Raw genomic sequence first — 16,007 nt, 5'->3', positions numbered from 1 at the left:
TCGAGAGAACCTTTTAGATGGCAATGTTTTAATACATAAAGTCATAAATAATCCAGTGGAAATAATCCATTCAATGTGATTTTGCTCTTTTGTAACAAGTCTTTTTATGGAAGTGACACACATTAATGAGATTTCTTATTTTAATTAGAATCAGTCGGATTTGTCAGATGAAGAGCTAAATGATGATCTTTTACAGAGTGATAATGAAGATGAAGAAAATTTCAGGTATTCAGTATTAACTCATTAAAATTTCTTTATTTAACTAAATTGATAGGAACTGTTTGTGATTTATAGTTATAATGAAGTATAATTGAGTAATGTGGTATTGTATCCAACATATGATTACATTCTGAATGGGATATTAGTGTCTTCTGATGTAGAAACAAGCATATGCCAGGTTCTGTAAACGGATCAGCTGCCTGAATCCAGGGCAGGACCTGCATCTGGTGGCCAGTGAGGTCTGTTCATCTCGCCATAGATGCCAGTACAGATTTATGCTGCTTCTCAAAAAGCGCTCTATGGGAGGAGGACAGTGGCACAACTTAGTGCAGGGGCTGGGATTCGGTATGGCTGTCTTGGTTTCATTTGAGGCAGTTTGTATTAATAAATACCTGTTTTCTGAATTACCATTTTGGAGAGAGATACTTACTTCCACCTACCTCTGGTAAGTGGAAACAATTTTCAATTAAATGAGGAAACATTGGGAAAATATAAATACATGTCTTGGTTATAAATATAATGAACAAAATATGTGTCATGTAGATTTGTAACAGTTTTCTAACCTAAAGTGATAGATGGGTAAAAATACAGCTTTTAATTATTCTGCCAGGTAGCTAAATTTTCTGATTCTGTTCTTTGACATCATTTTTATATTTTGATCTTTTGAGTTAGGCTGGCCTTGAAATAAATCTTTTGAATCTTTTAGAGTAGTTTAAAGTCTATGTGATATATTCAGTGTTTTGTTAGGACTGGACACTTAACAGGTGTGAACATAGCTTTATTTGAATAATCTTGCATTTGGAACATTATCATCATATTATTTGGCATTTAGCCATTATGGTTTAATAAATGCAATATGTTTTTTGCCTTTTCAAAGCCCTCTTTTTACTCAGAAATTGCTAATTTAAAACAATTTTGAGATATTTATGACTGGCCTAAATTTTATGTGAACATTGAAATGTATCTTCTTGCAGGTTTTTTTTGGACATCTTCAAGGATGTCTTTACCACTCAACTACATCTCCAGTCTTTTTATTTTTTGAGACAGGGTCTCTATGTTGCTGAGGGTCTTGCTAAGTTGTCAAACTTGTGATCCTCCTGCCTCAGCTTTCTTAGTTGCTGGGATTACAGGTGTGTGCCACTGTGCTTGGCTTACCCTACAGATTTTTAATCTTATAAAGAGTTTTTTACTTGGAATTTATATCATAGGCTTTAAAAAGAAACCATTTTGTTCTTAAAATTGTTTTTTGTTTTTTGCTTATAGAATAGTACTCTTAGTTTACACTCAGCAAACAGATCGTATTCATTTCATTTCAGTGAATGGAAAACGTTGTTTCAGTCTTGGATTTACCAGTCACATCTGCTTCCTCATCTGTTGAGTGGGTTCTTCTGGTCCCAAAGACTCCAGCTGCTGAGTGGAGGCCCAGTCTGCATCATGAGTCCTGTTGTGGCTCAGGGTGGCTCCTGGAGCTGTGTTTTCACTCGCTGGGAAAGTGCTTTGGTCAGGGACAGGCATAACTTTTCACCAGCCGTAGTTTAAACAACTCATGTATGTATGTCATGGTTTAATTTTGAGCTCCACTCTCATGGGGTGTCTTCCTTTGTATTTTTCCAGTTCTCAGGGTGTCACGATTAATCTGAATACTACATCTGGCATGGTTACATCATTTGAACTATCTGACAACACGAATGACCAATCTGGAGAACAAGAGTCTGAGTATGAACAAGGAGAGGATGAGATAGCTTACCACAAATCCGACGGACCAGAATTGTACACTCAGGAGTACCCTGAGGAAGGACAGTACGATGAAGGCCATGACGCGGAGTTGACAGAAGACCAGATAGAGTATGGGGAAGAGCCAGAGGAGGAGCAGCTGTACAGTGACGAAGTGTTGGACATTGAAATCAATGAACCTTTAGATGAGTTTACAGTGAGTCTTTCCTCCTTTGTATGGCCAAAGATAACATGGCTTCCTGCTCATGGGTTTCTAGACTGATTTGAAATCTGTTTACCTCCCTTGGGAGGGAGGGAAATTAGACCTTATTATCACTGTCTGCCAGTTTCTTTATCTGAGCTATGACAAAGTTTGTGTTGACAGCTTGTTTGGCCAGAGGTAATGCTCTTTTGTCATTCTGGAAGGCTGCAAAGAATGGTGACCTTGAGGCTTGCACCCTGAGGAAGGGAGCAGCTTTGTGTGGTGGAGATACACTGTCAATTGATGGAAGTACTTAATGCAGAGCTTTCATCCAGGCTTTAGCCAAGATCTGATAAAGTCCTTCTAAGGTGAAAAGATTATTGACCTGCTAAAGACATCTTCAAGGTGCTAATATTCCAGTGATTGATGTCCTGTTCATTCATCCTTTTTGTAACTGAGAACTGTCTAAACCTGAATAAAGAGATTGGAGGTTAGTTTAAGAAATGTCACACATAATTTGTTATCTGTGATCAGGAAGCAAAGATTGTGCTGATTTTTTATTTCAAAAGATGGTTTTGGTAGTTGGCATTTTTTTGTTTGTTGAACCATAAGGAAAGAAAAAGGCACTAATGTAAGATTGTTCGCCTGACAAAATGATTTGTCATCAAAAAAGGTTTTTTTGTGTGTGTGTTTGTTTTTTTAAATGAGCACTTAATGACAATTGCAGGAGGGGCATGATCTCCTGGGGTATGTGGAGCCTTAGGGCTCCCAGAGCTCCAGGGTCCTTCCTATTGAGGCAAAGTGGGAACCGGGCTAGCCCTAACTCAGTATCCAGAGCCCTTCTGAGGCAGGAGTGGCTCTCTCAGCTCCTTATGTCTTCACTCAGAGTGTGCTTCCATTTGGTGAGAACATTTAAGAATTGCTGGATGTTAGACATTTATATGTGCATGAGTGGTTTTGAAAAGAATTAATTATGTAGAACCTTGGAATATTTAAGTTTTAGTCCCTGTTGTGGTTGCTGAAGGTGTCTCAGTAGTTAGTTTGCTTGTTCCTCAGTAGCTAGTCATGAAAAGATCTTTGTGGTTTAGTAAGGAGTCTGGTAAAGGCATCTTGGGGACTTTTTTGATAGCTCTGTGTTTTGGTAATAAATTGGTACCAGGTGGACAGGTGCCTTGTAGTGTGTTCACATTCTTTCTTAAAGTGAGACTGTAATTTGAAATGCTTTTTAAAAATTAGTCTTTCAAAAATTGACTAGTTATTTCCTAGTGACAGTATTATTTCCACTGGTTATCAGTAACAAAGCATTGGCTCATTGTCTCTGGGGGTCTCTTTCCCCTACAAATTCGGTAGTGCAGCCTGTCTTCACTTAGTTCAGCCCTGGGACACAGATAGTGCTCTACCATGGAAAACATGGAATCTGGTCCTGCCTGTGATGGTGGGATTTTAGAAGGACAAATCAGTGTGGAAAGTGCCCTGTAGAGCCCGTGAGTGCTGCTGCATGGGAGTGTGTCTCACTTGGCTTTCTTGTGGAGTGGTGTAAGAATTTCCTGTTCTGTGTTCCACAATCTAAATAAAGCCTCATCGGTGATAAAGATCATTTTAGTCATACAGAATGTTGGATTACAGGTCATTGAATAGAATAGATTGGGGGATTTAAAAGTACTCATAGAACTATATCATATTAAAATGAATTAATTATTTTCAGAATTAAATAAAACCTTAAAGTAAAAATTTACTTGGAAATTCTAAATGTGTGTTAATGTTTTCACAGAGTTGTTTATACACTTTAAAGGTGAGGGAAAGTGGTAGGATATTATTTCATGAGCAGTGTCATCCCACCTTAATGTACCTGGTATGGCAGCTATGGCCACCTTATATTTTTCATAGTTGTCACAGTAGTGTGTCTGAAATGGCCCATTGGGTGGAAAGAGAGGTGCCGGATTGACATGGAATGCTTGGCTTGGCTCAGTTCGGGGCCTCTCTCGGTTTCTTCTAGGCTGTCAGGGGTGTGCAGATGATTTATTTACTCATTATTAGACTGAGGAGTCCTGAGTAGATTGTGTCTCCATACCTCAGTGGCAAGCAATTTATTAACTGACTTGTTTAACTGGTTCCTTGTCCTTAGAATTCGACAGCCTGCATGATGAAACCCCACAAGCTATTTCTGTACATCATTTGGAATGCTTTTTGTGCATGGCTGGCTGTGGAATCAGAAGACCACAGCTTTAGGGTCAGGAGGGACACTGTCAGACCTGTGCAGAGGGGATGTCCAGAGACACTGAAGGAGTGGGAGGCACAACTTTGGCATTCTTTCTTACAATACTCCAGAGAACAAAATTCTTAAGTCTGTAGATTTTGCAGGTGCTATTTTTGAGAGTAAATTGTAATTTCATTTTAAAATTTGTAATAGTGAGGACTCTATATTGGTTAGTAGTGGACAAAATATTAGAAAATTGTTGGTGACATAATTTAATTGAAGTCTTTAGAGCCTGTAATATTAACAGAGATTGGGGTTTTATAAAACACTGTTCTGTATAAACGGTTGCAGATTGACGGTTTATGTAAAGGGTAGCAGATTTGTTTCTCAGTGAGATTCCAGTGGTGTAGACTGAACCCCATTGTATATTTGCTGATAATCTGACTAGCATCACTGGCCTTACTTGGATCTGATGGTTTTGCTGCGTGATTCAAGGGTGGTAGTAGTTGTTCTCTTAATGGAGAGCTTGCAGTTTCTCCAGCAGAGCAGAAGGCAGTCGTGGGAAGTGAGGTGAGCACTTGGCGACAGCGGTGTTCTTGGGGGTTGTCACACTATGTGGTGAGTTAGGGTCTGTACTTGCTTGTTCTTCCGTGGTTGCCTGCTTGTCACTACTGCGGTGCTCATTTTTTAACAAGTGTGCAGCAACACTGGGAAGATACCCACACTGAGTAGATAGAACCTGATCGGCTTCTATCAGGAGTAGCCCTGCTTTCTGTGGTAGTGTTTTTGTCTCCAAAAGTAATGTCCTTACATTCCATACAAACCTGGAGTCGTCCTCCCTGCTCAAGGGAGGGGCCTGGTGAAGAACCTGATAGACCCGGATTCTAAAGGGCATCTATGTGGAGTTGGATCACCCATACTGTAGTTGTCTCTCCCACTGTGAAAGTGGTGAGGGCTGGGCGTGATTTCAGCCCCCTGCCAGGCTTCCTGGGGAGAGAGCACATGTATGTGCACATGTTCTGAAGTTTCCTTTCCCTTAGGTTGATGGTAAAGAGATACTTCACAGGGTGCCTGGATATGGAAGCCACACACAGGCCACCAACCTTGGTGATGGGGTTTATTCTATGGGCCCTGTTCAAATTTAACATGGAGAGGAATGCTTTGCGCTTTGTGCTCAGGCAGGGACTGCTGTAGCAAAATCTGCCAAAATAACTGACATGGGTCATAGAGATGAAAAGTGCTTAAACAAACAAAAACACCCAAAAGCTGTGTGAGAAAAACTTGTTTTCTCTTCAATGGCCGTCAGGATGAAGAACACTTGCAGGCTTATGGTGGGCAACAAGGGCTGCAAGAGCAGGAAGACTGTGTTGCTGAAGATGAATTAGATGAGATTACTGATTCCCAGGTTGCTCCTGAGACCCAAGAGGTATTTGTTCAACTTTTAAAAAGAGTCAAAAAGTTTGCTGCTGTTCCTCCCCTCCCCCTACCCCAGATTTAAAATGAGCATCTTTCAGCATTAGTGAAAAGTTGAGACATCTCTTCTCTGAACTTAGTAAAAACCCAGGCTTTCTAGACTCAGGGGAGTGAGTACTGCTCTGCTGTGGTTTCTGGGTACTATCTACCCTTCAAGTGTTCTTGTTTGTTTATTTATTAGGTACTGGGGATTGAACCGAGGGCCACTTAACCACTGAGATACATCCCCAATCCTTTTTATTTTGTTTTGAGACAGGGTTTTACTAAATTGCTGAGGCTGGCCTCAGCCTCCCGAGTTGGTGGGATTATAGGTGTGTGTCCTGTCGTCCGGCTTGTTAAAGTGTTTTAAATGTTTTTTGGGCTTATCTCTCAAAACATGTAATGTATATGTTAGTGCTTTGAAAGCAGTGCTATATAATTAGTTTATTTGAACCATTGAAAAAATACTGCAAGATTCCCTATCTTTAGTTGCTGATTTGGGTTGAAGAAACAAGAACCAAGAGGCTTGATCCTTGCCCTCAAGGGACTTGCAGTCTAACATAGGGAGTCAAAAGATGTGTGCCAATCTCTGTAATGTAAAAGCAGAAAAAGTGACACCTTCCAGGAGAGGCTCAGTCATGGTGCAGTGTGAGCAACTTAACTAGGGCACCTGAGGGGTGATGGCTGGGCTCCAAGACAGTGTAGAAGAGGTGATCCTTTGAAATAGGCATGGGAGATGGTATTTCCTGGACTGTGAGAGCTGGGGAGGGCTGTGGGTGACTGCCATTCTTGCTCTAGAACTGGCCCCTGTGGCCAAGTGTGTAGGCCACAGAATCATTCCTTAGCCCAGGACCTGTTGATTTTCTTAAAATTTTTCTTTATTACTGATTTTTTTTCTCAATTTTTCTTAATGCCCCCTTTCCCTCAAGAGACATGAAAATATTTGTTTATTAATTTAGGCCATTTGTTTACCTAGGATGTTAGACCAAGGTTTTTGATACTCAGTTCATAAAACATTCTGTGCGCCCATTCTTTTTCTGAGGTGTATGATGCTGTGATAGAGTCTGAATGCATGTTGGGTACAATAAGAGCATTTACTGGACATGCCCTTTCTCCCACCCACAAGCTAAATTTGAGTTTTCTTCTTGTGCTTTGTCTGTCTCACTATTTGAAATAATTTTAAAATTAGAGAAAAGATACAAGTAGAACAAGTGGGCCGAGGATGTTGCTCAGTGGTAGAGGGCTTCCCTAGTGTGCCTGAGGCCCTGGGTTCCATTCCCAGCACTCAAACAAGAAAAATAAAAGTGCAGTACAAGGGACTCTTTACCCAGATTTACCAGCTGTGGAATAGGTTCTTTAGGGAACCAAGACAGAATTAGAGGAGATGTTACAGACCCAGGGAAATCAAGATGATGGGGGAGTGGGGTTCCCACTGAATTCTGTTGTACTCACCCTGGTGTGATGCTCATGTAATTTAGTCAGAAGACATCTGAGAAAGAAATCTACTCAGGACGTAGGAGTTAATATTCAGTAGACAGTACGATTAGTACATTTAGATGAGTGCCATCCAAAGAAGGATGGATAATGTGAGAAAGTAATTGGAAAAAGGAGTAGTATGTGAGCTATAAGTATATGAAAATATACTCAGTAACTAAAAAGCAAACTTGAGCATTTAAAAACCTGTTTTATTTAATAATGGCAAAAGTGAATGTTATTGGTCAGTTCTCCTTCAGTTGGGGGAGCATATTGGAAACATTCTCAGGAGACAATTTTCCATGGGTGCTTCAGGTTTCTGCACATTTTGAGAGCAAATTACTGCCCGCCCTTTGTTGCACAGCCTCTTTAGGGGTGTTTATGTAGGTGGTGGCTTTGAAGACATGCTGTCTTCCTCTGGAGCAGACTTGCTTCCAGACTGCCGTGACAAGTCCAGTTTCCTGTGCCCCACAGCTGAAGGATGTGGAACACAGTAACCCCAGGGAGAAAGGAGGACAACGGGTCCTGGGGGAGAGGGAAAACAATGAGCTCTGGCCTTTCACCCTCCGTTTCCCAGCAACAATGGGCTCTAAACTTTCACAATTTCCCATTCTACACCCGTTTTCCTGACTGCCCAGCCGATACATTCTGCTGTGATTAAGTGTGTATGATTAAGTATCTAATGATTAAATCACACTAAACATTCTGCTATGATTAACTCTGACCAAACCCTATAAAAATCAGACCCTCTTGTAACCAGTTGCCATTTTTTCTCCTGAAAATGTGCCATTTATTTCTCCTGAAAATGTGCTGTTTATTTAATAAAGCATACTTTGCTGGTCCATTGAAGTCTGTCCCTGTTTTGGTCATTTTTGGTTTCAACAGCCCCTCCCAGAGTTACAACCTCTCTGGCAGGGAGTCACTTGCCTTCTTCATGTGGCCCCGTGGGAACAGGGCTTCAGGAAGCTGGTCAAAAGTGATGCTGCTGGTGTTGTAAGTAATATAATTGTCCCAGTCTCTGACCAGGAGCCTGGTCTTCTCACTGCTTTCAGGAAACAGTGGCAGGCTAACTTTCACCTTGCAAGAAGAACAAGATCAGACCCTTCATTGTCTTTAAAGGTGCCTGCAGCCTTAAAGCACTTGTGCCTTGGCTCAGCAGTTTCACTACAGTGAATTTATCCAAAGGAATTAATTAAGATGGGATAAGAAATACATGCACCAGGTATTCGAAGCACTGAAAATAAATGGAACAAATGTAAACTTTTGTAAAGGGTTAAATAAATTCTGATAATCTTGCAGTAGAATATGGTATAACACCTGATGCCTTAGCTCTTAAATGAAAGATGCTCATGATAAAGAAAGAGAAAGAGCAAGGTAATATGGTTCCTTTCCTTCAGCTTTACAATATATAGCCAAGTGTATGTGTCTAAGTCTTTTAAAGTCTGAATGAAGATGAAACTAGCAATAGTGATTGCCTCTAGATGGTGGGATTACTCTAGAATTTTCCAATTAAAAAAATAATTTAGCTGTGTACAACATAATATATAAGTCAACAATATTATTATCTTTTTTCTGAAATGTGAAGAAACGGAATGCAACCTTAATCTGAAAGGCAGAGAACTAGAGACTGCATATGTTGAACTCCTATGATTTCTTATTGTATGGAACTTCCTGCAGATTGCTTTCTGGAGATATTTTTAGGAGGAAAAGTAAAATCTCATGTTTTGGCTGGTTGTGATGGTGTATGCCTACAATACAAACATTCTATATAGATAATAAATCCTCTGTAGAATATTAATGCTTATCTTTGTACTGTTTTCCAGAGAGGGTTGATGATTTTCTATGTATTTTGGCTATCCAGTCTACTGGTAGTTACATGCTTTATGAATATTTACTTTGAACCTGTGGATTGTGTTTTCGTTTTCTTAAATGTGCCTTTTCATGAACAGAAAATTTTCATTTAAGTAGAGATTAAGTAATTTGTGAGCTAAGAAGTCTTTGTCTACCTCAAGGTTACAGTTACCTTTCTTCTAGAAGCTTCCTAGTGTTGGCTAGCTGCAGTTGAGACTGTCTGTCTCAGCTGGTCGGTGTGTGGAAGGAGATTGTCTACATTTCAGTCTCTTTCTGGAAATCTCTCTTCCTGTCGATTCATTTTTATGTCCTTATGCCAGTACTACAGTTTTATCATGGAGTCAGGTAGTATGAATCCATCAATTTTGTTTTTCCTTTTCAAGAGTATTTTAGCTATTCTTGGGCTTTGAATTTCCATGTAAATTCTGGGAGGTATTTGCCAATATCTGCTGGTTGGAGATGGTATGGTATCTTTAAATCAAATTGGGAAAACTAGCATCTTAATGATCATGTTGCCTTTTAGAAAGACTGCAGTTCTTTCTGTACAGTCTGAACCTTTTCTGTACACTCTAGCGCTGAGCTGCAACCCCAGCCCTATTTCTGTGGTCTTAATTGAGCTCTAGTACAGGTTCTGACCACAGCAGAAGCATGAGAACGGACATTCTGGCCTTGCTATTTACTTAGGGGAGATATTCAGGATTTCATCATTAAGTATATCAGCGGGAAGTATTACGTCAGATTGAAAAAGTTCTTTTCTGTCTCTAGGTTGTTGAAATTAAAAAAAAAAAAATTGAAATCGATGTATTTTCAGTGCTTTTTCTGTATCTGTTGACATAATGGTGGTCTGTATCCCTTATTTTTGTATGAATTAAATTAACTTTTAAAAAAACGAATCCAAACAATTTCATTTCACCAGTTTTTCTACAAATATCTTCTTTCTGTTCTGGAATTCGGTCCAGAGCACCGCATTGTTGTGGGTCTCCCATGTGTCCTCTATTCTGGAAGTTGCTTAGTTTTCTTGTTGTTTTGTGACCATGACACTCTTAAGTGCAGGCCAGGTATCTTGTGGGACTCCTGCCAGTCTGGGCTTTTCTCCTGGTAGACTGAAGTTGAGCTTGTAGAGAGTATTCCAGAGCTGAAGGGCCCTCTTAGCCTTCCCTACTCAGGTAAGGAAGTGTCTTATGTTTCTTGTCTTCTTGAGAACGAGGCTGTCTTTCCAGAGGGGGATGGAAAGACTTGCACTGCACCTCCTAGAACATCTGCATGTATTTGAAATTCTTCAGTAGCTAAGATTTGTTAAATTGACAAATTTAACAAATTCAACCTTGCATTTTTAAATAAACCCCACTTGGTGGTGGTATTTTGCTAGATTTATGTGGTTTTATTTTTTGAAGAATTTTTATATCTGCATAAATGAAGGATATTGATCAGTAATATTTTTTTTCTTTATTTTTATACGATTTGGTTTCCTAACCATCTCAACTATTAAATTTTCACTGTTGGTAGAATCAGATACTTTGATTTGTGTCTGGTAATATCATACTGGATCACTCAGTTATTCTATAAATAAGCATTAAAATCTTGGGTCATTTTTGTAAGCTGTGTTTTTCTATAGAGGTAAGTACTTTTATGATGATTTTCATATGATCTTTTATTAAAAATTAAAAGTGAAGTCAAATGTAGTGTTATAAACATATATTTACATTTTAATTTGTAGATCAAATTAAATTAGATCAGGTATCCTTAGTATCTGTACTCATCACGCAGGAGTAATTGATGGCATAAATAAGCAGGAGGCCTAGGGCTTAGTGACAGTTTTTGCAGTGTGTGATTCAGTCTTGTCTGGGCTCAGCTATTAGACCAGAACCTTGAGTTCTAGGACATCTCCATCACTCTAGAAATTGTCCTGGGTTAGCCTTGTGTAGTAATGCCCAACTGCCACTCCTGACCACTGGACAGTGGTATCATTTTGTCTCTTGGAGGATGTCAAATAAATGAAATTCTTGCAGTGTGTGACTTTCTGCCATTCTTTTGCAGTTCCATCCCAGTTGTGTCAGGTTTGCTCCTTTTTTTTTTTTTCATTTAACTTTTTTAGTTTTTATTGGTGTTGTAGTTATACATAATATCAGGATTTATTATGCCGTATTCATACATGCACCTAACATAGCTCAGTCTCTTTCTCCAGTACTTCCCCTCTCCTCTTTCTTCCCCTATCCACTTGTTCTACTCTACTGATCTCCCTTATAGTATTTTATCATTTTAATTAACATTAACATTATAGTGTAAGCAGGTTGTGATATATTTGTATGTGAACATAGCATACTTTGGTTGATTTGTGCCCTAGTACTTCCCCAGAATTTACTCCTTTGTATTGCTCAGTTGCATTCCAGAGTTTGATGTCATCATTCATTCACTGAAGGACGAATTTCCATTTTGATGATCCTGCACAAAACTGTAGACGTTTTCCAGGAGGCTTTTATTTGAACATAAGTAATCATCTCTCTAGGATGACTTTCTAGGAATGGGGCTTCTGGGTGATAAACTGTATCTTCCCCCTCCCTTGGCTGGCTGTAATTTGTTTCAAGGAAACAAATTTTATCTTGTCTCAAATTTCTTAGTTGGAGATTGAATGCAGAATAAACTATGTAAATTTCAATACTGTTGTGTTTTACATTGGACTTGTTTGAGCTGTAGGTACAGTTTATAGTTAAATTTAAAAATGACTGCTTTGTTGGTAATCTGTAGACCCCAATGTTGGCTTCTCCAGGGAGCTTTTGAGAGACTCAGACTCGCAGGCCCCACACTGGGCCTGCCTGGGTAGAGTCTGCCTTGGAGCCGACTTCCCGTGATTGGTGCTTCCCGTGAGAAGCACTGCCAGGAGCATTGGAGGTGGCGCAGAAGTGTTTTGCAGGGTGGTGCCACACAGGCCTTGCCAGCCATCTGCAGCTGCCACTCACTGATTTCAGAGACTGATAAAGCTAAAGGACTCAGACCAAGAAGAGTATGAGGTCCTGGTCCTTTTGAGTCCCCCAGTATACCAAGCATTGGAATACTGCAAGTAGATTGCAGCTGGGCTACTTGCAGTTATCCTTTTATTTTAAGGCATTCGAGTTCTTGAATATGTGTTTGCACTGCAGGGTGTGTCAGTGAGCTATGTGAATTGATCTTTTTATACAGACAGGTTTAGAAAAAGAGGCATGCAAAACACTCATGTCATGGGTTTGTTTTAATTTTTCTTGGTGTCATGGGTTTGTTTTAATTTTTCTTGTACATTTTCTATTAAAGTAGTTTGTTCCTGTTAAGAGTGAAGAATGTTTTAAACTATGAGCTGTGAGAGTGAAGAAGCAAATTCTGTTTTCCTTATGTTGAAAGAGTTGCTCTAGTGAGCCACATACTCTAGATCTCTCCAGTTTTCACTGCCCAGGAGAGCAGTGGTTCCTGTTGCTGGAATTCAGGTGATACTCAGCAGGAAGACTTGTTTCTGGAGAGGCCACTTTAGCTTGGGGTGAGGTTAGAGAGAATTTTGGAGGAAATACTGGAAATCACAAAACCACGATAAAAGCTGATTTTAGTGTGAAGTGACTGAAGAAAAAACCAGTCTTGCTCTCCACTGGCCAAAGCTGTCGGTAGTGCAAGTTGCCTCCAGCCAGCCAGACAGTAGTGGGGAGAAGCCAGAGTGGCACAGGAGGGTTCTGGAGGTATCTTTGGACCCCTTTTCTGGATTTAGAGATCAGCATAGGTGGGTCAGGAAGTGGGGGTTGTGGAGCCCCAGAGCTGGGAGTGCGAGGTGGGCTATATGCTAATAAACTAACACACTCCAGTGTAACTGGTCTGGAATTTCTAAGTTTTAGCGCATTGATATTATTATTATTTAGTGCCAGTTGTGTTAACATGCTATGATCAGACGTGTAAGTGGCAACCGTGATAGGGTGTTGTATATTAACTGCAAGTGGGAGTTGAGCTTTTTACAATGTTAAGACAGCTTTTAACACTTGAGGTGACTTTTTCTTGGAGCCAGCTTGTAAATATGAACAGCGTAAGATATTTTTAGCATGTTTTCATGTTAAATTTAAATGAATTTGAACTCTCTCTCTGCCCTCTGATTTCCTCTTTCTGTACCTTTTGGCCCAAGATTTCTCTAGAATTTTCTAAGTTATGGTGTAAAGTTGCTGGTTGGTCTGAACTTGGTTTCNCCCCCCCCTTCTGTGTATGCCATGTAGGGAAGTATGGAAACTTTGGAGCTCCAGAAAGACGTTAAAGAAGAATCAGATGAAGAGGAAGATGATGATGAAGAATCTGGACGATTACGTTTCAAAACGGAAAGGAAAGAAGGAACAATTATTAGGCTCTCTGATGTAACTAGAGAGAGAAGGAACATTCCAGAAACTTTGGGTAACTTCCCCCCCACCCACATTTCTTCCTTTCCATTTCAGATTCTTCTGTAGTTTTATTATGATTAATTACACAAGAAAAGAAGGTTGGCTGTGGTTGATTGTGGTACTATCCAGAGGGTGGACAGTCTTGAGCTCCATGCTGTGAAAGGCCATCCCTCCTGGAGTGACAGTGTGAACAGAATATTTAAGAGTGTTTATTTTAAATGGCCCTCCTTTGGGAGTTTGTTGGCCTAGAGTTGCTCTTCTACAGATCATGCTCTTCCTGGCTGCCCTTGGGGTGGCAGCATAGGGATGCTAGACAGGGCCACACTGTCCTTCCAGAGACCTCCAGGGTTCCCTGGGCTAATTGTGGACTCATATTGGTTTTATTTTGTATTTTCAACACTCTCCTGGCCATTGTTTTATTTATTTATTTTCTTCTGAGGAAAAGATGGCTTGTCTATAGAAGTAATTCATTGAATGTCATTTTGAGCAAACTGCTGGTCTATAAATCTACTGTTGCTGGCTAACAGTAGTGACTCCACCCCTCTTTTTACAGTCTGTTGTGATGACCTTTCCCACCAAGCAGTTGTTCTCAAGTTTATGTGAGTATCAGAACCAGCCTGAAGGGGGTTTGGGACATAACTCAGTGGTAGATGCAATTGCTTACAGTGTTCTTGAGAGCATTGTTCAGCCATAGGATTTTGGTACCCACTCCTTGCCGTTATGATTCATTAATTCAGGATGGCATCCAGGAAAAGTGCAATTCCAGTGTGTTCCCAAATGCTGCTTTTTGGAGCCTGCATGCTAAGAACCACTAGGTCTGTGCTCCACCTTTTAGGAGGAGATTTTAGGAGGCGGGACTGTACCTGCCCTTTGGTCTTGTTGGAGGTGAAAATCAAGATTGAACCTTTATAACTACCTCTATTACTTTTTTTAAACCATTGTTTTTAGGTTGAAATTGGGCATGTATCTTAAAGAGGCAGATACATCTTCTCCAGGCAGACACTAAGCTCCCTAGTCGCACAAGCCAACGGTAGCGAGCCATTCTTCTCTCTCATTACTGTAGGAAGTAGGATTTGTGTAGACAGTGTGCTATAGTGTCAGAGGTCTCTCTCTGCCCTCTGATTTCCTCTTTCTGTACCTTTTGGCCCAAGATTTCTCTAGAATTTTCTAAGTTATGGTGTAAAGTTGCTGGTTGGTCTGAACTTGGTTTCTTGGAGACATCCTAACATTTCTTAGAAACTTATGGTATTTCTAGCAAATTGGATCTGAAGTTGGCATTGGGTAAAAGAAGACGAAGCAAAGTTCTTAAAATAGAAGGTTAGGAGAAACAACTTCAGCAGGAAGAATTGATAGCATTGCAGAACAAACTCACTGGAGTGAATACATCGTGGTCTTGGGTGGTGATGAGAAGAACAAGGGCAAAGTCTCCACCTAGCTAAGCACTGAGCTCCCTGGGCAGCAGCATGGTGCTTTCCAGAACTAGGAAGGGTGCTGAAGTCAGGAGGAGGTGGCAGGTCATTACTTTTCTGCTTCTTTGTCTCGGGCCTCATTATCTGGGCTGTGACTTTCATTACATACGTTTAAAAGTCCCAAGTATGAAAGCAGAACAACTGAGCCCCCATGGGTCCTTATGAAGTCTGAGAATATTAAATCACTGATGGGTGACATTGCAAATGGGGAGACCATTACCTTCTGTAACCAGCTTGGCTGTATGGCCACTTTGGATTTCATGGGTCACCTGTGCCACCCTCTCATGGCCCATGCTGCCTCACTACTTATACCCACTTCCTGTGACTTTCACCTCCACCCTAGCACAAATAATGACCTTGTTCTGAAGTGCCCAGCTGGCCTGTGTTTCTAAGTTTTCATTCTTCCTGCATCTTTCTCTCTTTTTTTTTGACCGGGGGAGGGGAGTGGTACCGGGGATTAAACCCAGGGGCACTCGACCACAGAGCCACATCCCCAGCCTTATTTTGAATTCAATTTATAGACAGGGTCTCACTGAGTTGCTTCTTATCTTGCTTTTGCTGAGGCTGGTTTTAAACTCATGATTCTCCTGCCTGGGCCTCCTAAGCCTCTGGGATTACAGGCATGCACCACCACGCCTGACTCAACTTTCTTTTCAGGACCTTCTTTCCAGAGTCATTTTTACTTTATTTTATTCAAAGAACTTACATCAAATCTTGTTTTTCTTTTCAAGGCATCTGACTGGTTTATAGTGATATTATCTTGAGACAAGAGTCTGGAAGGATTGATTTGTTGTGGACAAGTTGCCCCCTTGGGATATGGGGGGACAGAGTCTGGGGTCCTTAGAGGCAGACTGGCTATAAACATAAACAATTTGATTATATACCATTCTTTTCAACATTAAAAAAGGACAAAATTGCATTTGTGTAGGACATGGTTATTTGGCTAAATAATAGGGCACAAAAAAGGTACTGCTCAACAGCACCTTTCTCTGTTCCAAATTTATGAGTCCTAACTTTAGAGAGCTCAGTATTTAGAAATAAGTTATCCAGTA

At 40.4% G+C, this 16,007-nt stretch overlaps 1 protein-coding gene across 1 annotated transcript in view; it reads left to right on the top strand.

Annotated features, from left to right (window-relative positions):
- The window catches only part of Rbm33 (RNA binding motif protein 33), a 98,184-nt gene that overhangs the window by 25,594 nt on the left and 56,583 nt on the right, over positions 1–16,007 (top strand). Inside the window, exons 4-7 of the mRNA XM_048785398.1 lie at positions 149–225; positions 1,834–2,149; positions 5,638–5,757; positions 13,328–13,499. Coding sequence (XP_048641355.1) covers positions 149–225; positions 1,834–2,149; positions 5,638–5,757; positions 13,328–13,499 — 685 coding nt within the window. The remainder of the gene's footprint in view (positions 1–148; positions 226–1,833; positions 2,150–5,637; positions 5,758–13,327; positions 13,500–16,007) is intronic.

The sequence above is a fragment of the Marmota marmota genome, unplaced genomic scaffold (genome assembly GCF_001458135.2).
Source record: "Marmota marmota marmota unplaced genomic scaffold, marMar, whole genome shotgun sequence".
Lineage (NCBI taxonomy): Eukaryota > Metazoa > Chordata > Mammalia > Rodentia > Sciuridae > Marmota > Marmota marmota.
Note: the sequence above shows the minus strand (reverse complement) of the source record. Positions and strands in the feature narration are given on the sequence as shown.